This window comes from Azolla caroliniana, unplaced genomic scaffold, assembly GCF_043228905.1.
Source record: "Azolla caroliniana isolate FFs.n. ecotype wild unplaced genomic scaffold, voAzoCaro1.0.p SCAF_14, whole genome shotgun sequence".
Lineage (NCBI taxonomy): Eukaryota > Viridiplantae > Streptophyta > Polypodiopsida > Salviniales > Salviniaceae > Azolla > Azolla caroliniana.
In genome coordinates, this window is record NW_028230449.1 from 11,747,626 (window position 1) to 11,773,389 (window position 25,764).

Genomic DNA, 25,764 nt, shown 5'->3' on the forward strand with positions numbered 1-25,764 from the left:
GAACAGGATGCCTGAGAAGTATCAATGTGCGCCAAGATGTCTTGAGCAAAACTATTCGTCTTCAAGTTTGCACGTATGTCATCGGTAATCCGTGAATCCATGGGGGTGTGAAAAACCCACATTGTGTGCAATCGTGTTGGTCCCAAGATTACTTGCTTTTGATTATCAAATGTTGGATCACCAGGACGAGGTGCAAGATATGAATGTCATGATAGTGCATCTGCTTTTCCTTGCTGCTTCCCCGGTCGATATGTGATTTTGAAGTCGAAACGCGTGAGGAATTGAGCTCACCGAGCTTGCCGTCGATTTAGTACGCGAGCATCCTAGAAATAAGCAAGATTTTTATGATCACTAAAGACAATGACCTGATGTGGAGAGCCCTCTAAGAAATGCCGCCATTGCACAAATGAATCCACAATGGCTAATAACTCCTTGTCATGTATTTCGTAGTTGATTTCCGCGAGTGGAAAGCCACGAGATGTAACTCTTCTTTATCTCCTTGTTGAGAAAGGATGCTACCGAGGGAGAAATCTGATGCGTCGGCCTCCATGATGAATGGTTTGCTTGTATCCACATGAGCTAGAATCGGTGCTGATGTAAAGGCTTTCTTAAGATGCCGAAAAGCCATATCTGCTTCATTGGACCAAAGAAATGGTTGTCCTTTCTTCGTAAGTTGTGTGTGAGGTAAAATAATCTTCGAGTAATCCTATATAAACTTACCGTAGAAGTTAGCAAAACCTAGAAAACATTGTACATCTCATACCGACTGTGGAATTTGCCACTCTAGTACAATTTGGACTTTAGCTGATCCATGGCGATGCCCTTTGAGGAGATGACGTAGCCTAGAAATTCCACTTGCTTGCAATCAAAGCTACATTTTTCTAGCTTGGCATAAAGACCATTCTCGCGGAGTCGCTTTAGTACTAATAGTACATCAGAATCGTGCTCTTCCTGGGTCTTCGAATAAATCAATAGATCATCCAGATAGATAATCAAACAAATATCCAAGAGGTCTCTGAATATATCATTTGCCATGTGTTGGAAGACTGCGGGTGCATTGGTTAGGCCGAACGGCATAACAGTATACTCGAAATGCCCATACCGCGTGCGAAAGGCGGTCTTCCATTCATCTCCCGGTCGGATCCGCACGAGGTTATACGCTCCTCATAGATCGATTTTGGTAAAAAACTTGGCACCATTAACTCGATCTAAAAGACTGGATATAAGAGGAAGTGCATACCTATTCCATATGGTGACCTTATTCAATCCGCGGTAATCAACGATGAGACCAAGTGAGCCATCTTTCTTCTTGACAAAGAAGATGGGTGCACCGGCCGGAGATTTCGAATGACGGATGAACCCACTTGCCAAGTTCTCCTCTATGTAGCCTCGAAGGACTTCTAACTTGGTGGGTGACAAGTTGTAAATTGGTCCCCATGGTGGCTCGGTTCCTGGTTGTAAATCGATGGGACAATCATAGGGACGGTGATGAGGAAGGGCACCGGCTTTTACCTTGTAAAATACATCGGCATAAGGATGATATTTTGCCGGAAGTTGTACTGAGGATTCCTTCTTAATAGTGCTGGAAGGATGTACTGATATTGCAAATAGGAACATTGCCTCCTTGTGTCCTTCTTCGCGTAATTGATGGAGTGAAATGGTCGAAACTCGATGAGTAGATTCTTGGGGTTGTCGATATCGGACTTCTCTTGTTCTCCAATCTATGGCTGGATTATGTAATTCAAACCAAGGTAATCCTAGGACAATGGGATGCTCTGGACTACTAATTATATTAAATGATAATACACACACAAAACTACATAGGACAACTTGAATGGGTTCTGATTCTTCTACAATATTCCCAGAAGCAATGGGAAGACCATCAATGAATACTACAGATGTGGGACAAGGAAGTTTTCTTAAGGATATCTAACTTTCTTGGAAGGAATGGAACCACTAATGGGTTGTACAGATCTAGGGTTGTTGTCCAACCAAACGACTCCTATTTTAGCTAGACTCAATCGTTTAACTCTTCATCTAATTGACTAAGGATTTCAAATTTGTTTGAGATACTTGGGCTATTAGTACTATGAATACTATCAGACACTCTATTTGTACTATTAATATTATCAGACACTCCGAAGGGAAGAATTGACTCGGGTTTAGTACAGGCGATGATTTGATTTACCTGTCTTCTTGGCCTATGGGGACAATTGATGGCGATATGCCCTGGTCCACCGCAATAAAGACATAATCGATTGGCACGTCGTCGTTGCTTTTCTTCTTCCGATAACGGGCCACATCGATGCACGGTGTCAATCTCCATCGGTGTCAAAATATTTGCTTGAGGTACGTCGCGTGTGAACGCTTTAGCCGCGACTAAGGCGTATGTGGGCTCTGGTCGAGAGTGTGGTAGTTGTAACTGACGTTCCGAATGTCGTTCGAAAAGGCGGATGTCGCATCGGACCGCTCGACTGATTGCCTCTGTAAGAGACTTTGGTTCTTCGGGGAAGGTTAAAAGCAAATCTTTGACATCGTTGCGCAAGCTGTAGCGAAATTGCTCCATGAGGGCCTAATCATCCCAAGGGATATCTGAGGCGAGTAGACGGAAATCCGCTGTGTAGGCAGAGGTTGGACGATCGCCTTGACGCAATCTTCAGATTTTGTTGATCGTCGTCCTGATGTTGTCGTTATCTCCAAAGCAGGCTTTAAACTCACTAATAAAATCTTCAAAGTTATTACGCAAGGGCGATTGTTTTTCTTGAAGCGAAGCGAACCATGCCAAGGCTGAGCCGCTAAGTAACATGCCTATTAGGCCGACTCGAGATGCATCAGTGGGATATCAGGAAGGATGCATCTAAATGACTAAGCATACCTGATTAAGGAATCCCCGGAATTGCGATCGCATTCCATCAAATTTCACAGGAAGTCCAATCTTGGGATCTTTATGAAATCCTTGGGGACTTGATCCTTGTTGTTGCAACGCTGCTTCGAGTTGTTGTACCCGTAATGCTAACTCCCCATGTTGTTGTTGTGTTTGTTGTTTTTCTAAAGCGATTTGTTGCAGATCCCCTATCAACCGTTGGTTTTCTTGTTCCAGGGCAACAAAATTTTCTTTTAGACACTATAGCTCAGAGAAAATTGATTGATATTCTCCGGCGCTAACAATAGCCATAGTTCAGAAAAAGGATAGGAGGAGGGAAAATGACAAGTAGACTTGAGGGAGAAATTGGTTCAAACTGTCAAGAATAGTACTAAACAGAGAGAGAATTAGTACTAGAGAAGAGAAGTACTATTAGTACTAAGAGGACGGGACTGCGTAAGATTCCCAAGAGAGGAAGAGAGAAGAGGAGAGAGAGAGAGATAGCGAGAATGAGAGAGAGAGAGAGATGATGACAACAACTAATATATTATGTGAAAGATAAGTACAAAGTGGCTAAGAGGCTTAAGACTAGCATTGAACCAATTTGGTTCAAAACAATGCCTTGTGCCTCCTTTTATAATGTTTTTAGGAATAATCCTGAAGCTTCTAGAATGTTCCAGAGAGATCTGGAATATACATGAATTTTCTATGATAAAGCATAAATGAAAATAATATCCTACAAATTACAATTCATAGTCTAATGGTAAGAGCTCAACCCATGTAGCATAAGGTCATGGGTTCGAGTCTTGCCATATCATGACACGAGCTCACTAGTCTCATCTTCCGGAGTTGGAGTCGGTAAGGAGTACCATGATGTTGTCTCATCAAACTCGACATCTCAGCTTACTCGAACCTGCTTAGTCCGGGGGTTATAGCACTTATACCGCTTTTGCTCATGCGAGTAACCGACTAGAATGCACTTCTCCGACTTCGGATCCAGCTTCCTCCACTTCTCATCCAGTACATGCAGATATGCTATGCTACCGAAAATCCAAAGGTGTCTCAAATTCGGCTTTCACCCGAAATATAGCTCATGTGCTAACACCTTGTCACCGATCCGGTTTTGGATGTAGATGGTCGTCTGGACTGCCTCAACCTAGTAGAAATGGGGCATGCTCTTCTCCTCCAGCATTGCCCTTGCTACGACAACAATCGACCGGTTCTTCCTTTCAGCCACACCGTTTTGCTCCGGTGTGTACCTGCAGCTGAATTCTCTCCGAATTCCATTCTGCTGCAGATAATTGTTGAATTGGTCGGAAAAGTATTCTTTCCCGCCATCTGATCGCAGGCACTTGATCTTCCTCTCCGTTTCCCGTTCCACCAAGCTTTGAAGGTTCCAGAAACACTCGAAGACTTCGCTCTTCCTCTCGATGAGGTAGATCCACGTGTGCCAGTTGTACTCGTCAATGAAGGAGACGAAATACCGACTCCCGTCAAGACTAACTTTTTGTGATGGTCCCCATACATCCGAATGGATTAAATCGATCTTGTTATGGCTCCGGTTTCGATCGGTGGGGAATGGAAGCCTGTGTTGCTTCCCAAGTTGGCAGGCTTCACAAATTTCGGCCTTCCGGCCGCTAAATTTCGGCAAACCGAAAACAGCTTGTTTCGATTGCAGGTCTTGAAGCCTCCGATAATTGACGTAGCCGATCCGCTTGTGCCATAGGTCAATGTCCGATTCGACCTTCTGCCCTTTCGCAAACATAGCGGTGCCGACACCATTAGTGTTGAGGATGATCCCCCCGTCTCTGCGCCCTTGCGCAATTATCCAGCCCTCTTCCTCGATGAAGCACCCTAGGTGCGTAAACCGCACCTGCATCCCCTGGTCGACGATTTGTCCAACTGACACTAGGTTCTTTGTGATAGTCAGAACATGTAGTACGTTCATTAGCTTCCCCTTTTGTCCGACATGGCTTAAAGGAACTTCTCCGACATGCACAATCGGGTGAGGGGTGTCGTCTCTGGTTTCGACAATCCCCAGTTGTTCTGGTTTCTCCAAAAAAGAGAACCACTCTTCATGGCTCGTCATGTGGTTGGACGCTCCGAAATCAATGTACCATACTTCCTTCGATCCAAAAGTAGTCTTCTTCATCGAGTTAGCCTTGTGCTTCATCACGAAGGCGGGCCCTTTACCGGTTTTCCTGGTTCCGGATCCTTCCGATCCTTCCGCGTAGTGCGAGCTTTGCCGGTTCTCCCGACCGGTTTTGCCGGATCCAGATTTGTCCAAATCGGCGCGCTTCTTCCAACACTCACTTTCCCTATGGCCCTTTTTGCCACAGTACCAGCATTCCGTGTCGCCCTTTACTTGTCGGTTCCTGGCGCCACTTTGACTCCCCCTGCTTGTGGAGGGTTCGGAACTGTTGTCGGCACAACGTCTGTGCCTCTGGTCCTGCTCTTGTCGGCCGCCTCCATTGCGTGCCGACCCACCTCGTCCACCACGTCCATAGGGCCGATTTGTCTCTGTGTACAGCATCCGGTCGTCCGATTGAGTGGTCCTTGACCCACTCGCGTGGTTTTCTTCAACCATCAACATCGATTGCAAGTCGAAGAAGGACGGTGGTTTCTCCCGGGTGCATATCGTTGTCCGGATTGGCCCGTACCTTTGCGCTAGACCATCGAGGTAGATTTGTACCATTTCTTCTTCGTCCACCATCACGTTGATGGACCCGAGTGTGTCGCAAATCTCCTTTATCTTGGTGGTGTAGTCTGTAACGGACATGTCTCTTTGCCGGATGTTGTTCAGCTCTTGCCGGAGCTGCAACTTACGAGTTGTGGTACTTGCGGCGAAAATCTTCCGTAGATTTTTCTAGGCCTCCTTTGGCGTCTTTGCATCCTTGATGTAGCTGAGCATTTGATCGTGCACACCGAACGCGAGACAGTACAGTACCCGACTTGCTCCTTGCTCCCATACTGGGAAGTCTTTGTGTGACAGCTCCGATGATACTTCATTTGTTCCTTCCACGAAGCTCCAATATCCATGCCCCAGCATGTACTAGTGCATTTTATATGACCAGGACGCGTAGTTGCTCCGGTCGAGCTTCTCTGTTGGAAGTGAACTCGCCATTTCTTTGTCCATATCTTCTCTCTGTCTGTTGTTGTCGGGTTCTAAGGTTCGTCTATGAAAGCAAGCGTCGGCTACAGAGGTTCTCAACCTTCGCGCTCTAATACCATGTGAATGTTAATGTGCGGAAGCGTCAGACAAAACTGGCTCAGCCGGATAGCAACAGAAAATGAGATGAAGGTTTAATGGAAAAGCTTCAAAAAACACAGAGGAGACACAAAGAGCAAAACATAAAACTATATTCAAAAATTAACTCTAAAACACTGTGTATACAACGTGCTAAACATCACTATTTATACAAGTCCATAAAGGACTGACAAAAGTACTGACATGTACTTCAATGGTCACAAGTGTGACTGACACTAACTAAGAGACAATGATTACCTAGTAGTCTAGGCTACTACTAGGCTTCCGGTTCCCGCTCGAATCCGGCTCCCCGATCCGGCCGGTTGTTTCCAAATACCAATCCGGCTCATCCTTCCGGATGCCGATCCATCTCAGGCTTATTCAGTCGATCCGGATCCGGTTGAGCTTGCTCGCTCAACAAGAGGCAACGACCTCGAGTTCTCCTTCGTCTGACAGACGGCTACAGAGTTACACTCTCACTCTCTCACTCACGGTTACAAAGGCAACTACCTCATTCTGACTTTTCAATAATGATCGACTACACATTACTAAGGTTTGCCCTAGTTGCTTATAAACAAAAGCAACTTTTTGGGTAATTACAAGTATAGCCCACAAGGGGCATTTTAGACTATTTACAATTATAGTCTTCCAAAACGATTTCGGTTTTCAATTTTGGTTTTCGGTTTCGGCCTCAGCCTCAGCCGAGATACTCACCAACACGGTATTTCTCTTCCCATCCGGAGGGACATGTTTCCCAACACTTCGGTCAGATGGAGACAAGGAATACTTCTCCAATGCATTCGCAACATACCTTCGACAAGAAGGAATCAGACGAGAATTTTCATGTCGACATACACAACAAAACGGAGTGGTCGAACACAAAAATTGGCACATCCTCGAAGTAGCACAGTGTTGTAGGTTTTAGGGTTAGGGTTAGTGATAATGGTGATAAAGATAGGAATAGGGTTAGCGATGATGATGATAATGAAGATGAAAATGGTGATTGTAATGATGATGAAGATTATGAGTGGGGTTGACAGTGATAGAGATGTTGATCATTGTGGGGTTGATAGTGTGATTGATAAACAACGCGGGGTGGGGAGTGGGGCCTAGAATGGCTCCACCCCCATCCCAAGGGGGTTCAACATGAGAGAGGGAGAGAGAAGAGAAAAGGTGTCAAAGAGAGGGAGATAGATTAAGAGAAGACTTATTTATGTTTCATTCATTCCCCATAAGGGGGTTAAATAGTTACAAGAGGGGTAGATATATAGGGGTGCAAGCGCCCTTGGCCATTCACACTAATCACTCACTCACAACTCTTCTTATCTGTCCACATGCACACACATGTGTGCATGCGTTCACATACGTATCTACTCACACTCACAATTAAAATTACACTCATAATTGTATACATTACACATACATACAACAACATTAAGTTTCTTCACCCTCACTCAATTCTGAACTCTCCGTACATCTCGTACAGTAACAACCACTTCGGCTCGAGGGGTACACAGATGCCGACTGGGCCGGCCATAAGGCCGATAAACGATCGACCTCTGAATTTGTTCTCTCCCTCGACAACGGAGTAATATCTTGGAGTAACAAGAAGCAGTCGATTGTTGCACTTTCGAGCACAGAGGCCGAATACAAGGGTGCAGTTGTGGCTGCATGTGAAGTCGTCTAACTAAAAAGAATCTTGAAGGATCTGGGTGTTCCCATCAAGGATCCTAGTCCCCTTTATTGCGACAACATGAGAAGTATTCATTTGGCTTGGAACCCGTTGTTGTGATGGTCGCCTCCACCCAGAACCTCATCTAGCATATCATTCCTTTACTACTCACTTAGTGAGAGAAAAGTACTCTACTTCCCTCTAAGGGGGAATCCTAGGCGCATTCCCACCAACCCATAATGGGTGGAGAGATTAAAAGAAAAGAAATGAAATGAAAAAGGTTGGTTCTATTCCCTAACCCTTAAACCTACAACACACGGGCCATGATGAACGAAAAGAATCTATCAATGTCATATTGGGCCGAAGCAGAAAATATTGTCGTCTACCTCATGAACTGGTGTACAACATCTGAGGTGCACGATGTAACCCCTTATGAGAAATACTATGGAAAGAAGTCGGATTTATCCCATGTAAGGATACTGGATATTCGGCTCTATTGTATATGTCCCGACGAAAGGCGGCAAAAGCTAGATCCCAAGTCAGAGAAGTGTATCCTCGTAGGGTACTCATTGGAGCAAAAGGGGTACAAATGCTTCAACCCCTCTACTTCGAAGGTTTGTGTGAGTTGAGATGTAGTCTTTGATGTCGGTGTCATGGTATGAACCTAAGCTGACTCCTCCCAAACTATTTCCGATCGACCGTGATGACATAGAGGACAATGATCAGCTAAGGTCAATACCCGAGGAGAGTCTAATCTCAACCAGATTGAGCGATGTCGTGAAGATTTTCGGCAACGGTGTGAAATTTGCATGGAATGTACAAAATCGAGTGTGGTTCTTCACACACAATATGAAATAATAATAATGAAAATATTATTTTATATCTTGGTACGAAAAGATGGAGTCTTCAAGAGCTTCCGAATGCATTTTACTACATGTGAAATGGACAACTTAGTGTCAAGTTATGTGAGTGTGAAGTTTGAGAAGAAGAAGAGAAAAACAAAATTGTGAGATATCCCACATAGATAGGACAAATCAGGATCCCACAATATATAACCAGAGCCAGAACTTATTACTTTCTGTCTATGAGTGGAGCATAGAATGTTCTTGGGCTAAATTGTGGCTTAATTACTTGTAATGATCATTTTGGTGACCGAACGGCGACGGAACCGGACGGCGACGGCGACTGAACCGAGACCAACACCAACACCGAATAGACCAGATCATCGAGTCGAATGCGGGCCGGATAGACGGATCGATCGGATAGGTTGATCGCGACAATTTCGGTGTGAAACAAACAAAATATCTAGACTAAAAAACCTAGTAAAAGTTTGTATACAAAGGGATGCAAGCAAGGCTTGAACCTTGCACCTCCAAGATAGGAGGCAATAGACTTACCAATAAGTTAAGTCATTTCCTTAAAATTGTTTTTTCTATCATTATACTTTTACATGTAAATTCTCATATTAGAGCTTGATTGAGTGACATGGTTATCATGCATCACATGTAATGCATGAGCGCCAAATGGTAAACAGGCATCACATGCATTCCATGCATTGTATGCATGTCTTGTACCCTCACATGCATCACATGTAATGCATGAGCGCCAAATGGTAAACAGGCATCACATGCATTCCATGCATTGTATGCATGTCTTGTACCCTCACATGCATCACATGCATGGGGGCGTCTATAAAAGAGTGGTTGAAAAAGATCAAAGGGGGGCGAGGTATGAATCAAGAAATTAAGAAAAAGAAAATTTGTTATCCCATTTGGTGATGTATTAAGAGTTCAATCTTAATCTCTCTCTCAATTTCAATCTTCCTCAATTTGTTTCAAAATTGGAATCTTTATCTCAATGTCTCTCTCTCTTTCAATCTATCTTAAATACTTTCTCGCTAAAGCTAGTGCAAACTTTGAATCCTTCCGGTCCAGAACCCCGCGGTTCCGCCTCATGATCTGCACTTAGTGACAGATTTTTCACGACAGCGAACCACAAGAGCCTCCAAGGAAGCAAAGCATGTCACGGTCAAGTCCAAAGATGGACAAAGGGAAGCCAAAATGCTAGAGTATGAAGTTGATCAATCTAATGTTAATGAATCAGCTCACTCACTCGATAGTGAACTCGATGGCTTCGATGAACCTATCATGAGGACACCTGGTGTAAAGAAAGTCATTGCCACAACAAATGAGAAACTTCGTCACTCCACCTGAGAGAAGAATCTAGTTAGTCGATTTGGCTACAACAATTATATGGCATATCACTATGCCTTTATGATGAAGGTAGTGACCGTTCGAGAACTAGAAAGTATTTCGGAAGCAGCCAAGGATCCATGATGGGTCGAAGCAATGAACGAGGAGATGTTGGCACTATGCAAGAACGAGACATGGGATCTCGTTCCCCACTCACCACACAAAAAGACTATCGGCTACAAATGGATTTACAAAGTGAAGTATAATGTCAATGGCTCTATCAATGGCTATAAAGCTCGACTCGTAGTGAAAGGATACACACAGACACATGGAGTCGACTATGAAGAGACCTTTGCTCCGATAGCAAAGATGACAACCGTGTCGACCATGATAGCGCTTGCCACAGTGAAAGGGTGGCACCTCCACCAGATGGACATCAAGAACCCCTTTCTTCATGGCGAATTAGAAGAGGAGATGTACATGGTACAACCACCCGAATTCAAATCCAACATCCATCCGAAAGCAGTTTGCCGACTAAAAAAACCACTCTACGACCTTAAGCAAGCACCACGTGCTTGGCACTTGAAGATAACACAATATCTTCATCGAATTAGCTTCAGAATATAAAAATCTGACAACTCTCTCTATGTTAGAAGTAATTCCGGAAGTCCGATTGTCATCATCCTATACGTGGACGGTTTAGTCATTGGAGGTGAGCATCTACTCGACATCAACAAGGTCAACCCCCTTCTTTCCAGAAAATTCGAGATGATGGACATGAAATAGCTCCATTACTTCCTTGGCATCGAGGTCATTTAGACTCCAATCGACATTATGATCTCCCAACGACACTACATCCTTAACTTGTTATACAAGTTCGGGATGACTGAGTGCAAGTATGAGGCAACCCCTATCGATTGGAACCTAAAGCTAGCTGCCAACTCTGACACAAAAGAGTGTGAGCCGACTCAGTATCGACAACTAATCAGTCGGTCTCACAATCACTCGACCCAACCTCAACTACCCGATCGGTCTCCTTAGCCAATTCATGCAAAAGCCACATGACATTCATTTGGATTGCGCTAAGTGAGTGTTACGATACGTGAGCAGCATAGTGGATTGTGGCATTCTCTACAAATCAGCCACACCACTTCGACTCGAGGGGTACATAGATGCCGACTAGGCCGACTATAAGGTCGATAGATGATCAACATCCGGATTTGTTTTCTGCCTCGACAGCGGAGCAATATCCTGGAGTAGCAAGAAGCAACTGACTATTGCAATTTCGAGCACAGAGGCCGAATATAGGGGCGCAATTGTAGCTTCATGTGAAGCCATGTGGCTAAAGAGAATATTGAAGGATCTGGGCGTTCCCATCAAGGATCCTTCTAGGCATCCACGCACACACGAAGCATATCGAAGTGCACTACCACTTCATCCGAGAGCGCGTTCAGGCTGGAGATGTCAGCCTTCAACATATCAACACGAATCTTCAGACAACCGACATCTTCACCAAAGCCCTAGGAGCTGACAAGCTTTGGCAATTCATGTCAGACCTTGGACTGACAATCCCTGACTTTCCAAGCTTGAGAGGGAGTACAAGAGAGAACCAAACACCGCCCAAACCGGATACCAGCCAAAGCAGACACCAACCGAAAGAAGTCGACCAAAGTTGAGCTTGAGGGGGCGTGTTGAGAATCAAGCTCAACCTAGTCTAGTGTGTGAACACGCCTTTGAGAATCTATGAGCACTCAAAAGCCAAAAGTCACCACTACTCTCTACACATTAACTATGTGTTATAGAGTCATATTCTATGACACATAACTAATGAGTTCTATGACACACCACTACTCGAACCTCAATCGGCGTCCCATACCACTGTTGTGGCATCTAGTCGTACTTGGTACTGGCGCGCTCGCTACAAGAGTTTGATCACCACGAGGTCAGAGTATCGACATAGTCAAAATATGTCAAATGAGGATAGCTAGGCCTCTGAGTCATATTTATAGCCAGAACTATGGCCCCTAGGCCAATTCACACTTGGCCTGAATGGGTTGTCTCAATTCCTAGGATTAAAAGTAATCCTCCCTTCTTTACACTCTTGGTTAACTATCACATGTTATCCTTGTGTGTAGAATACTACAGTACAACTTACCACAGGATATTATAAGGTCATGCCCGTAACATAAGGAAGTTTCTTTTGTAGCTCGGTTAGTTAGAGCACTTGTTTAGTATGCGGGAGGTCTTGAGTTTAACTCTATTGAGAATCAAGCTCAACCTAGTCTAGTGTGTGAACACACCTTTGAGAATCTATAAGCACTCAAAGGTCAAAAGTCCCCACTACTCTCTACACATTAACTATGTGTCATAGAATAATATTCTATGACACATAACTAATGAGTTCTATATTCCCCATGACTAATGAGTCTCCACATTCCCCAAGGTTCTAAAGAGATCGTGGGCGTTATAGTGAGTTAATGAAGAGAGAGGGTGACCTTATATAAATCACCCTCCTCCTACTTCATAAAGTGTCAGTTGTTCTCCCTTGTAATGCTACATTTTCGTACTTGATATTAATAAACAAAATAAGGGACTCTTTTTTCATTCGCAAACACAATTCATGCTTTTCTCTCATTTAGTTTGAGGCTTCATTTTAGTCGATTAATTGAGCTTTGTTTATGAATGAAAAAAGAGTCCTTTCTTTTCTCATCCACGAATACTATACCAAATATTAACGTGTATCAACAAATGGGGCAAGAGTTCAAGAGGGTACCAAGTGAATATGTGTTTGGAATTTATCAAATCTATATGGAGGCGATGTTCCATGTGCATATGGGAGATGACACTTCATGCTTTTTCCTTTGCATCATTGGCGTTAAGCATGGATACCCACTCTCTTTTGAATTGGAACAAATGTTTGACAAGTTTGTAAAGTAAGATGGCATTGAAAAAGTTACCATCAACAATGTAGTTATCGTGCTTTTACGATATGCAAATAATATAATGCTTTTTGTGAATACTTTGGAGGACGCCCTAAAGCTTACGTGTCGGGATTTTTTTGTATCCATACCAAGTTGAGTGTCGATAGCTCCAAACCAAAGGTTATGCTTGTGAAGACATAAAATAAGGAATAAATTATGCATTTTGTATAGTAATGAGCCACTTGATAAGTATAAAACTTCAAATACCTTGGTTTGAGGTTCCCTTAAATCATAGATGGAATAATTGTGTTAACCCCCACTTAAAAGTGAGAAAGAGGGCTTCACTATGAATTAATGGTTGTCATCATGGTCATATGACGTGTTTTCGTCAAATTGCCATGGATCAAACAATGAAGGAAGGGTGTGTCTTGATGGTCAAGGCATCAATTCACGTAACATGGATTATCGCAAATCAACGTAGGTTGCCAATAAGTAGTTGACATTAGATCAAATTATGACATGCGTTGATTGTACTATGTTAACTATCAAAAAATGAATTGTTTCATGAAGAAAGACACGGAGTACCTACAGATGGATCAAGTGACAGGTAGAAAAAACAAGGTAACAATGGCAAGAAAGGCCAATATTATGAATATTATTTTGGTCTTGTAGGCCACATTGGCCTCTTTGAGGGTGTTAATATGCTTATTCTCTCTACCACGTATATTGAATCAACATATGAGAAACAAAAGAACATATGAGGACACTAGGCATGGCGTTCCTATAGGGTTTTCCTAGCTCTCAAGAACTCATGTCAAGGATGGGACCATTAGTGATGACTGTTGCAATGCTCTTTGCTCGTTGGTCATAATGAGGATGGAATGATGGTAGATGCATTTTGGAATTTTGAGGAATATGAGGAGTATTGTATGTATATGAAATTCATAAAGTTTACTCACATGTTTGAAACTTTTTTCTAAATACTTAGTCAAACTTGTGTAACCTAATCACATGGAAATCACGATTCAAGAAACAATTTTAACTTACCATAATTAGGATATAAGAATTAATTACCAATCTTCTTTGGTTACAACTTACAATGTATGATAATTGTATGTGTATTATACTCACACATACATGCATTACACAGATGCTAAAGATATTTTTACAAAGGAGAGTTCAAACTCGTAATTTTCTAGTCACAAGCCTTACACATTTGCCAATGGCCTATGAATACTTCCTACATATATATTGGAAATTATTATTTTTGGAAGGTTCAAAAACATCATAGAATTTCGATTTTGTGCAACACTTGGCACAATCACGTCCTTTGATTGATGTGATATTGATCCCTAGTCCATTTTAGTTCAACCTTAGACTTCATCCTTTTGGGCATATTTCTCATGTTCTTGCTTACTCCCTATTATATTCTTGATCATATACCATACATGTTTGTTGATATATTTCATGTATTTCTTGCATTTTTTCATCTATTTTCCACATGTTCCATTTATTTTCTCGTAGTTTCATGACAATGAACCCGTTGGAATTGTGTTAGATTAGAATCTTAATTTGGTTAGTACCGTGCTTTGAAGTAGGAAGTGGAAATGTCCCAATAAAACTTTTATGATTAAAACCTTCACTATGACCAGGGGCTTTGTTTAGACACTAAATTAAGCAGCACGATTTGAAAAATGAAGCTAATGTACTATCCTTAACAATGATTATGAAGTATGTGTATATTTTAAAATACATTTGTCTTTGCGTTCTCGATGGTATGCGGAATCTTAAATTGCATCTGATTAGGTGATAATGTTAGATTAATGGTACAAAAATAATTTAAGGAGAAAGAAGAACGGCCATTAAGCATACCCACGTGTTCAAGTACATGCTTTATGTTTCTTAATCGTGTGGCTTAATTGTAAACTGCTTGGGATTAAGATGAGACAAAGAGGGCATATACAAAAGGAGCAGGTAAGGAAGAAAAGAGGCAGGTGATTACGGAAGCTTGCATAAGTAATCGTTAAGCGTTAATCATGCGCTTAATCTTGATTAAGACTAGCGGTTGCGAGGATTAGAGCAGGGGTATGCAGGGAATTTAATAAAAGAAGAAGAAGAAGAAGAAGAAGACGAAGAAGAAGAAGAAGAAGAAGAAGACGAAGAAGAAGAAGAAGAAGACGAAGAAGCGAGAGCATAGATTTGTAGTTTTCCGTAACTATCTGTCACACACACACACACACACAGAGCTTCTCTGGCCTTTTCCTTTCCAGCCCTCCCAATTCTCTGCTTCTGCTCGCCTCCAAGTTCCCATGGAGTAATGCTCTGGATGCACTCGCTTTCTCTGTATGTACTGTATCCTGCTCCCGCCTTCCTCTCTTTTCCTCGCGTGTTCCCCCTGCAGAGAACGCCTTCCTTCCTCTCTCATCCTGCGTTTGAACTGTTTTCCAGGAATTGATCGGATGCTTCGCCATTACCCTGCCTCAGATATGGAAGAACGAGGAGAAAGAGGGCGTCCACGAGGAAGAGATATCTCAGATTTGCCGCCTCAAGAAGTTCTTTCCGTTCTTCCCTCAGATCCGTACGAGCAGCTCGAGGTTGCAAAGAAGATCACGGCTATGGCGATTTCTTCTAGGTTATCTCAGCTGGAGGCAGAGACGGGAAAGCTGCGTGGAAAACTTAACGAGAAGGAAGAAATAGTATATAATTTGGAGAATCGTGTTAGTGAACTTGAGCAAGCTCTTCATGATTCATCTTCTCGTCTTTCTCAGGCTCTTGATGAACAGGTTTTATTCTTTTTTTTCCATTAATTTTTCCGGTTTCTATGGTCATCATTGTTTTTTCTGCAGAATATAGAATTTTCTGAGAATAGTTTCTACCATCCTGTGAGAATGAATATTATAATTCTGTTTCATTGACTATACAAGTAGCAAATTGAATGTTGTCTTTATTCAGTGATGCAGGTTTAAATTAAGTTGTTTTTTCTTGCTATTTTGCCCATATTTTTTCTAAGGCCTTTCTCAATAGAGAAAAGTTTTCCTGTAAGAAAAACATACCCTGAAGGATAGACGAAAATTTAATGAGAACAATGAAGTTGATTCTTCTTGCGATTTCCATTTTCTATCAAAACTTTTTAGCTCCTTTTTTTGCTCAGAAAAGGAACGTTCTCATTAAGAAACAACCTAGTAGAGTCATATTATTTCGTGAGTGATGCGGCTATCTTTGGCTTGTAATTTTCTTTTTAGCTCCAAGACTTTAGTTTTGTTTTTATCTGAGATAAGAAAATGTTTTTACATACAAAAGTCTATCCAGAAAGATAGAGTTATCTTAATATTTCACAAATAATGAAAAAAGTTTATATTGTGATATACAATTCAAGGAAGGCTATGGAGTACATGTAGATACCCTAATCATCTACTTGTGTGCATTTTTTGTTAAACTTTCTAGCACAGTCTAATAATATAGTACACTCTATAAGAATGAATAGGAGGTTTTTATTTCTGAGAAAACAAAATATTTTATATAGAAAAAAATATCGGGAAGGATAAAAATATGTACGTAACATGGCTTCAATATCCTCTTGACAGTGGACAGTGGTTGTGTATTATAGAAAGGGTGGATGCTAATACAAGATGACTACAATTCAGCTAAATTGTCCTTCCAACAGAATCAGTTAGACGGTTTTCTCTTGGTTGCTTATACAACCATGTCTTCAATATCCTTTTGACCGTAGACAGTATGTCAAGTTTTAAGTTGTCCGAATAAGCATGATTCTGATTTTCAATTCTTTTGTGGGTGTTGAGCTCAATTTGCTGGATCTGTGAGGCCTAGTGCGTGAACAGAGAACATCAGCAAATTAGGTTTGTGGTTACAAGTTGCAAGGAGTGTTTAATTAGAGAGGAGAAGATTGAGAGCAGATGGATTGTGTCTGCACTCTCTATGCCTTCAAAGTGTATCATCACCTTGCCCCAGAAACTCATTGTTTTTGTTGGTTTAGAATCTTCTTATATAGAAGTTTGCCTGATACCAGTTTGTTAGGAACACTCAGGAAATGAATTTGGGTTTATTATATTTGAATTTTAGTTTTATGTGATACGCTTAGGAAAATGTATTTTCTGAAATGGCCAGAGGCAGTTCAACTTTACAACTAGATGCGCACACCTCTGCACACATCAGAATCTAATTCTAACTGGTTTGATCATAGCTTAATGGCCGTAGCTCTAGTCTGGGGATAATTGGTCCTTGGCCGTTTCACAGTGACCATGCAATGCCATCTTCCCAGATTGCAAGACTTCTGAGGTGAAGGTAAAACAATAATAAAATGAAAAAGAAAATAGCCAGTAAAGAATACCCTAAAAAAGAAAAATGATAACTCTTCTTGGCGATTGTTTTCTGACATTTGTGTAATTTGTAAATTTATTTTCTTTTCACAAATGTTGTGATCTGAGACCTTGAAACATAGCTTCCATATCTGAATTTAATTTTGAGGAACATGAGGACTCCTCATTTGCAATTAAATTTATGATGTATTGTCAAATACTAGAATTTTAGGAGGTTTTGGATCAGTATTACGTTAGTCTCTCCTCATTGTAAGTTTGGACATTTGAAAGATATTAAGTGCAGTTTAATGGGTGGGTATTTTGAAAGAGAACATTTACCTTCACTATAAACAAGGGTGAGATGGGAATTCTCCTTTCTAATAAAATGATGCTATTGTCACTTTGTATATGTCCTATTTATAAGGGTTACATATGCCGAAAATCATACATTGATGGGCAGTACATAATAATGTTTTGTTTGTATACTGCTCAGTACTTTGTCATACATTTGTAAGTTGCTCTTTATCTACAAGCGAAGCAATGCACACATCCTCTTTTTTGATCAAGTCCTATGGTTATGATAAACCTATGTCATTTGGAGGTTTTTTAAGTAGATGTGATCATGCTAAATCCTAAATGCCATTCATAAGCTTAAGTTTGTAAGTTTTTTCAATGGTCACAGAAGGTATTACATGAGTGAATGTACCACTGTTTACCCGTCACCAATATAAGAGTTGAAAATAGATGAAGATTAGAACAAAGCATTTGACCAATGCAAGCGCCCATGTTTCAATAACTATATTTGATAATTCATGCTGCATAACTATACCATTTGTAATTCACACATCTTTTTATAGTCTAAGCTGTGTGCTTGTTTTTGTTTTTGATTCGATATGGCACGCAGGCCAATTTAACAATCGAGAAGAATATGCTTGCAGCTTCAGTGAAAAAGCTATCTCGTGATGTGGCAAAGGTGACTGAATTTCTGTATTTTCAATACCCTTAGGTGAATATTACAAAGTTTTTCTTTCATAAATCTGACATCTGTGGGATACTTTACATCCACTTTGATCCACGCGTCACTAGCTTTTTCTGTGATCCATCTTTTTCTAAATTGCCACTGATCTGTGCAGCTTGAAACGTTTAAGAAGGCATTGATGCAGTCATTGCAGGAAGATGATGAAACTGCTACGGTAAGTTCTGGTGCTATGGATTTGGTTTTAATCAAGTACAAAATTATTAGTCCAAAATAGGGTGGATCTTTTCCAGACTACCAGAAACCATTGCTCTTTAACATCTTAGAGAATGTGAAATGTTCTATGGAATGTTATCTGAGCATGTAATGGATCCTGTTTTTGTATCATCAACCCATCAAACACAATGATGCCATGGAAATAGGGTTTATCTTTTCCAGACTACCAGAAACCATTGCTCTTTAACATCTTAGAGAATGTGAAATGTTCTATGGAATGTTATCTGAGCATGTAATGGATCCTGTTTTTTTATTATCAACCTGTCAAACACAATGATGCCGTGGAAATAGGGTTTATCTTTTCCAGACTACCAGAAACCATTGCTCTTTGACATCTTAGAGAATGTGAAATGTTCTATGGAATGTTATCTGAGCATGTAATGGATCCTGTTTTTGTATTATCAACCTGTCAAACATAATGAAGCTGTGAAAATGCAATTTTCTTATACCAGTTGTTTGCAGCAATCAGGAACTGCTGCCAATACAAGTCAAATACCATTGCAAGATAGCGCGATATCTACAAGTTCTATGAATGGTATGCCTTCCTTCTGTTAGATTTCCATGTGATGAACTTTATGTGCAGAGATGCAAAGTGAAAAGAAACTCATCTTGTGCAGAAACTGATATATCAGGACTTCGAGATTATAGGAATTCTGTTGGATCAGCACGAGCGGTTTCTCTGAAGTACTCTTCTCTTCAAAGTGATGAACTACAGTCTGAAACAGATGGTATTTTGATAGGTTACATCATTTGTTCAGCTGATGTGCTGTATGATCTGTATTAACAACTTTGTATAAAATTTATGCAGTTTCCAAAACCATGTTGGCTCAAGCATATTCTTTGACATCCCCACGTTTAACTCCTCAGCTCACTCCAACGGAATCTCCCAAGAAACAATCTGGTGCAAGCTCACCCAAGCATTACTCATCATCTGGATCGCCCAAGCAACATTCTATCAATGAGACAAGGAGAAGATTCTCTTCATCCCAGCCTACAAGTGAACGATCTACAGCTCCTAACTCTCCACCAAAGGGTTCCTTTTCATGTTTTGTTATTTGCATTGTGATATGTTGTGGAATATCCTTGAGTTTCACTTTATTCCCACAAATGCCCTCAGTCAAAGTTTCTCAAGCAATTATATTCATTATTTGAACAATTATGTGCTCAATTCATTCTCTTATCCTCTTTTGGGGGTTGACCAAGGGGCGTTTGGGAAAATAAGGAAAATCTCAGGGAAATTTTAAAGTTTTCCATCTCATGAGGTGTTATTATATTTATATGTTTTTTCACATGTGTTTAGGATCACGCACTCCACGAGTGGATGGAAAAGAGTTCTTCCGACAGGCTAGGTATGCATGTGAGTGTAGGAAGATTCAGTTGTATTAAGGTCTGTTCATGTTGATGAATTGTGGTTGTGTTTCGATATTTCAGGAATCGACTATCATATGAACAGTTCAGTGCATTCCTGGCAAATATTAAAGAGCTCAATGCTCATAAACAAAGCAGGGAGGTATGTCTGTGTATATTGGTGTGCATTTCCATAAATTCATTCTCACATCGAATGAATATTATTTCCAGGAAACATTGACGAAGGCAGATGAAATTTTTGGGCCTGAGAATAATGACCTTTACCTATTCTTTGAGGGCTTGCTGACGCGCCATCTACCAGCCTAAGTGCCATGGTAATGTACCTTGAGTTCTTCTGGATATACATGAACACTTAGGCCCTATTATTATAAGGTTGATTAATGAACATTTGACCTCCACGCATTCCAGCTTATTTTAAATATGTATGCAGCACCACTTTGGCCATACACTCATGTAGTGACACTGTTCGTAGATTGATTTAGAGTTACAAATGGATAGATAGGATTGCTTTATTTTGTTCATGCATTTTTGTAATAAACTGTAATTGGATAAAGCTGTGACTGGTGATTGCTATGAAATTTTACCTAGAATGTGTTAAAGATCAGATGCTAATCAAACAAAGCGGGTTTCTATGCAGACATTATTTGAGTGCAGATCAACCTTTTGACACTTCATTGATGAAGATGTATTTGAAGGTCATTCACATTGTGGATCATATTAAGTCATTGACACAGTCAGTTTAGCTACTCAGGAAGGAAGAACAATTAAGTTCTCATTTGTGGTCTTCCAGTGGTGACTGAAGATTTTTGGGCAATTTGCTACTTGTAGTTGATCCTAGTACCTTGTCTCACTGGTGTCAGGAAGAAATAAATCTGGTTATTCTTTTGAAAATGAAAATTCATTCTTCATGAAAGCTGTATTTTTTATTTATTTTCTTAGTTAATGCTCAAATTGTCGAGATCAGTTATGTACTCATGGATTTGTGTATTTGGTTCACAACATTGCAATTAAAAGTATTACTTATTTGACTAGGAAACAGTACTCTCAAACGTGTCATTATAAGGTTTATTGTGGACAGGTAGGGTCCAGGACTAAGGTTGTCATACAACAACATGAGCACCGAAGGTATTATGTCTGTTAATAAATTTGATCTGCTGGAACTTGAATATCTTCTCTAATTTTGTTGTTTTGGTAGATCTCATCTACAATCCCTTCAAATTAGTTTTGGACAAATTTCCTCGTTTATTTGGACCATAAATGCATGCAACTTCCATTCTATTGAGTATAGTAATGACTTGTGAGGAGAGGGAAACATAATAGTGGATTCTCTTGGATTCTGTTCTTTACAAGGTTGACATTAATACATTTTCCATGAGATAACAAAGATTAAAACCACACACTAGCAAATAATTTACCTCTAAACTGGCCTCGCTCTTTGCCATTAATTTCAGAAAAAAATGAAGGATAAAGTAGTCAATTTTCTTTAGAAGGTGATGTTAAGAATAAATGAGTGTTTATCATGTCTTTCAATGTTAAAAAGTTTATTAATAACAATCAAGAGACCCGTTAATACAAACTCATTATTGGATTTTCTAAAATCAAAACACTAACAAACTAATCAGAGCGGTCTCTGTCTATCTGGGATCAGGACGTTGGAGTCTTGAAGAGAGGTATACCTGACTATGGGACATACTGTCCTCCCTGGGCCTTACGGTGGAGTGGAGGAGAGCTAGAGATTGCATTACAAGAGGAGATGCAGAGGGGGTACTTTCTGCCGAGTCTATTGGCCAATTTGGATTCCACTTTTCAACCTGGTCTTCTTCTAAGATTTGCACCACTGAAGCCATGGAGGGGCGTGAGTTCGGCTCCGATTGAACACACCCCAACGCCAGCGTAAAGAGTCTCTTGAAGCTCTCCGTGGATACACTCGTCCTCACCAACTGCTTGTCCAGCACATTATCCACCACTTTTTCAGCATCGTAACTGAAAGAATTGAAACCTATGCATCCGGTAGGATTTGATAACAGTAATGAAGATGATGATGCTGACATTGATGATGAAGATGATGATGATTTTACCACGCTTAACGCCCATGCTGGCAAGTAGCCCTTCTCCGAATCCAAGCACCTCCTCCCCGTTATCAACTCGAGCAAAACTACTCCATAGCTGTACACGTCCGACTTCGACGTTATGGACGTTTCTTGTAGCCATTCTGGAGCCAGATATCCCCTTGTCCCTTTCAATGTAGTCATCATAAATCCCTGCATCTCATTCCCATCGATCAGCTTGGCAAGGCCGAAATCCGCAACTTTGGCATTGAAGTCTTCGTCTAAGAGAATGTTCTCAGGCTTCACATCGCAATGAACAATGTGCTCGGGTCCGCACTGATGGTGGAGATACTCGAGGCCCCGGGCTGTGTGAAGAGCTATCTTATATCTGGTTTCCCAATCTAAAACAAAGTTACTCTCTCCGTCTTTTTCTTTCCTAAACAACCATCTATCCAATGACCCTCCTGCCATGAACTCATAGACTAGTAGTCTGTAATCCCCCTCCACACAAAACCCCCTCAGCCTAACCAGATTCACATGTGAAACACTTCCTATAGTGGCTACCTCTGCCTGGAATTGCTGTGTGCTGTGTGCAATTTCTCCAGCTCCTCCTTGATCCAGTTTTTTCACTGCTATTTTCACCCTTGTTGAGCCCAGTTCTCCCTCGTAGACTGATCCGAACCCACCTGACCCGAGCTTCTTTGAGAAATCACCCGTCGCAAGCTGCAAATCCCGGTATGTGAACTGGGGTGGAAGCCGGGGAAGGTTTTGTAAGAAAATCTTGACGGCGAACTCATCAGAACGCAGTTTCCTTCGTCTCTGAAGGAGGAAGAGTATGAGCAGACCAATGATTAAAAAGGAAATAGTGCCTACCACAGCCCCTGCGATTATGGCCGTAGAGCAATCCTTGGGTTTGGTGATCTTGAGGAACATGAGTTGGCTACTGTTGTTTGGGCCGCCCTCTGGGATCGTGTAGAGGATAGGGAAGAGAGAGCAAGAAGAGGTGGACAAATCGAAGAGAGCGGCATTGCATGAACTATTTGCAGAGCAAAGCTGAAGACATTCACTCTGAGATGCCACCGTGTGTGGGGAGAACTGGGGATGGAAGACAACATTGATAGGTTTCATGTTGTATTTGTAGTTAGATGGTTTGCAATCGTTGCTTGAATTTGAAATGAATCCTGGGGGGCATTTGCAGGTGAGGTTTGGACCATTTGGTGTGCAGAGTCTATACTGGCCTTCACATGTTTTTGGCATGTAGCAAGGCTCAATAGTGGAGTTGTAATACTCAACATTCTGGGATCCATTCCAGTAATTTATCAAGAGATTGCCATCTTTCACATAACCAGACCTTATTGGGAAACTTGTGTTGAGGCTCTGGTTTGTATTGGACGGAACTGTAGCCATAAGATTAGATGACCCATCATAGTATTCAATGGCATTTCCTACCATTACATGATCCACTAATGCTGCATTAATCGTTGATTCGGACCCATTGTATGGATTAAAGCTATGGTAAGCATACATATTCTCAAGCAGAACCATGAGAAGGTGACCCCTTGGGCTCAAAACAAGGGCATAATCTCCAGGGGTGCTGAATTTACCGCCCAGTGGCACACTCACGCGCTCGTAAAGTGTGGTATTTCGGGTGAAATCCATACCCGAAGGGAACAGAAAGATGTCCTTGAAGGCAGTGAAGCTTTGCCAGATGACGAGTTGAGTGGCGTTGATGAGGACAAGGTTGCCGTCCTCACGAAGCGTCATGTTTTGGACGCCCAAGCCAGCCGTGTTTGATGTCCACACGACATGTTCGTTATCACTATAGAATGAGAGCTCGCCATTCTCAGCTAGGACGAGTTTGCACGCGGAGCCTTGTACGGGGCTCGGTTTGATGTTGAAAGACCATATGGCTGCGTTGGCATCTCTCTTTTCGTATAGAACTCCACACATGCAGTAATCCAAGCCCTTATCCGTCCATTTAATGAACTCGAGGTTGAAGAGATTAGTTTTGGAGGAGATGAGAACTTTGTTGTTCTGGTCAGGGATTAAAGTTGTTCCTATTGATACAGAGCTCGGATGGGATGATTTGGCATGTATGAGTATCGTTGTGGAACGATGGAGGGGAAGAAGAAGAAGAAGGGCTAGTCCTAACACACCTGAATTAAGCAAGAGATTCATCAAAGCCAATGGCTAATTGGTGTGAATAATTTAGAAGCTGAAGCTCATTAAAATCTTTAATGTGGTATTCTCATATCATGTGTTTACAAGGGAAGACTGAAAAGATGGTAAAATGGCTAGCTGTGTGAGCATTTTTTGTTTTGTTTATATCATATCATCTCTTTGGACCAATTCTTTGGACCAAAAGTTACTTAACTAGGTTCACACCTAACAGTTAACTAGATTCACGTATTAGATTATGGTCTTTTCAGAAACACCAAAGGTGGTTGAATGGATGCAGTTATATGGACTGTAGAACACCTAAACCATCTACTTGTGTGCATTTTTTGTTAAACTTTCTAGCAAAGTCTATCATGTAGTATACTACATAAGAATGAAGGCGTGGTATTGTAGGAGCTTTTTATTATGGATCATTAACACATCCATACGAACAACATGAACCGTGTTTGTATTCTGAGGTGACACGCTTGGAGGTGTGTCTGCCCCGCTTGACTCTTGTGCCAGATCTGGGGCACGTTGTGGGTCGTGTGGGTTGTAGGGGTCTTTTCAGAAACACCTAAGGTGAATGAATGGATGCAGTTATTTACTGTAGAACACCTTAATCATCTACTTATGTGCATTTTTTGTTAAAATTTCTAGCAAGAGTCTATCATATAGTATTACTATATAAGAATGAAGGCATGGTATTATAGGAAGGACAAAAATATGGTTATAGCATCTTTTTGTCTCAGGTATAGAAAAAGAGCTTTTCTTGAAAAGTATGTGTGTACATAGTATTATAGGGCATTTGTTTTCTGGAAAAAGGGAATATCTTCATTAGAAAAAGCATATGTTTAACGATAGAATGAATACTAGTGTATCATAGGGGCTTACTTTAAAGGTCATAGCATGCAATATTGGCATATTTGATCATCGAGGCTTCTTTCAACTTATTTTGGAGACTAAGGACAGAAGAAAAAGGTGTATGGCACCATGCAATCAGTATTCTCACATTTTAAAGACTAAATTTAGTTATTGAGGCTTATTTTGGAGACAAAGAAGGACAAAGAAGAAAAAGGTGTATAGCACCATGCAATCAGTATTCTCACATTTTAAAGACTAAATTTAGTTATTGAGGCTTCTTTCACCTTATTTTGGAGACAAAGAACGACAAAGAAGAAAAAGGTGTATGGCACCATGCAATCAGTATTCTCACATTTTAAAGATGAAATTTAATTATTGAGGCTTCTTTCAACTTATTTTGGAGTCAAAGAAGGGCAAAGAAGAAAAAGGTGTATTGCACCATGCAATCAATATTCTCACATTTAAAAAACCTATTTCAAACTAATATGCAATAGAAGAACCAATTTGTTATTTTATGCCTAGGAGGCATTAATTTGCTAAAAGTCTTTTTTTCTACTAATCAAAATACTTGATATTCTAGACTTGAGCCCTCTATTGATATTTTGAAACTTAAGTGGTTTTCACATTCACAAGTGTCGTGGAAATCTAGTTTTATATAAAGAAATATATAATTGTTCTACCAAAGATTTTAGGAATGCCGTTTTTACTTGATTTTAAAATGCCATATCTTTCGTTTTGTGAGCCTTGGAAGTATACTTAGGAGAAAAAACATCCACTCTTTAAATGATTGAATGTGTATAGGGAGGAGAGAACTAAAATAACAAGACAAAGAGAGATGAGAGACATGGATAACATGTTATCTTG

General features: G+C 40.9%; 2 protein-coding genes and 1 long non-coding RNA gene across 3 annotated transcripts; 2 read left to right on the forward strand and 1 right to left on the reverse strand.

The window, feature by feature from the left end:
• The first annotated feature begins 15,116 nt into the window (after positions 1 to 15,116).
• On the forward strand, positions 15,117 to 20,867 carry LOC147855465 (uncharacterized protein At4g15545-like). Its single transcript, XM_087330714.1, has 11 exons — positions 15,117 to 15,238; positions 15,344 to 15,678; positions 18,116 to 18,184; positions 18,345 to 18,404; positions 18,926 to 18,998; positions 19,081 to 19,191; positions 19,272 to 19,508; positions 19,764 to 19,812; positions 19,895 to 19,973; positions 20,042 to 20,145; positions 20,469 to 20,867. Coding segments are annotated over exons 2-8 (876 nt in total). The 5' UTR covers positions 15,117 to 15,238; positions 15,344 to 15,354; the 3' UTR covers positions 19,766 to 19,812; positions 19,895 to 19,973; positions 20,042 to 20,145; positions 20,469 to 20,867.
• On the forward strand, positions 15,685 to 16,887 carry LOC147855466 (uncharacterized). Its single transcript, XR_015530865.1, has 2 exons — positions 15,685 to 16,683; positions 16,724 to 16,887. It is a non-coding gene; the product is annotated as an uncharacterized LOC147855466 (long non-coding RNA).
• Positions 20,868 to 21,327: 460 nt separating the features above from the next.
• LOC147855467 (G-type lectin S-receptor-like serine/threonine-protein kinase SD2-5) lies at positions 21,328 to 24,249 on the reverse strand. The gene has a single exon (XM_087330712.1). It carries the CDS (start codon positions 24,055 to 24,057, stop codon positions 21,466 to 21,468), a length of 2,592 nt encoding a protein of 863 aa, XP_087186838.1. The 5' UTR covers positions 24,058 to 24,249; the 3' UTR covers positions 21,328 to 21,465.
• Between the last annotated feature and the right edge of the window lie 1,515 nt (positions 24,250 to 25,764).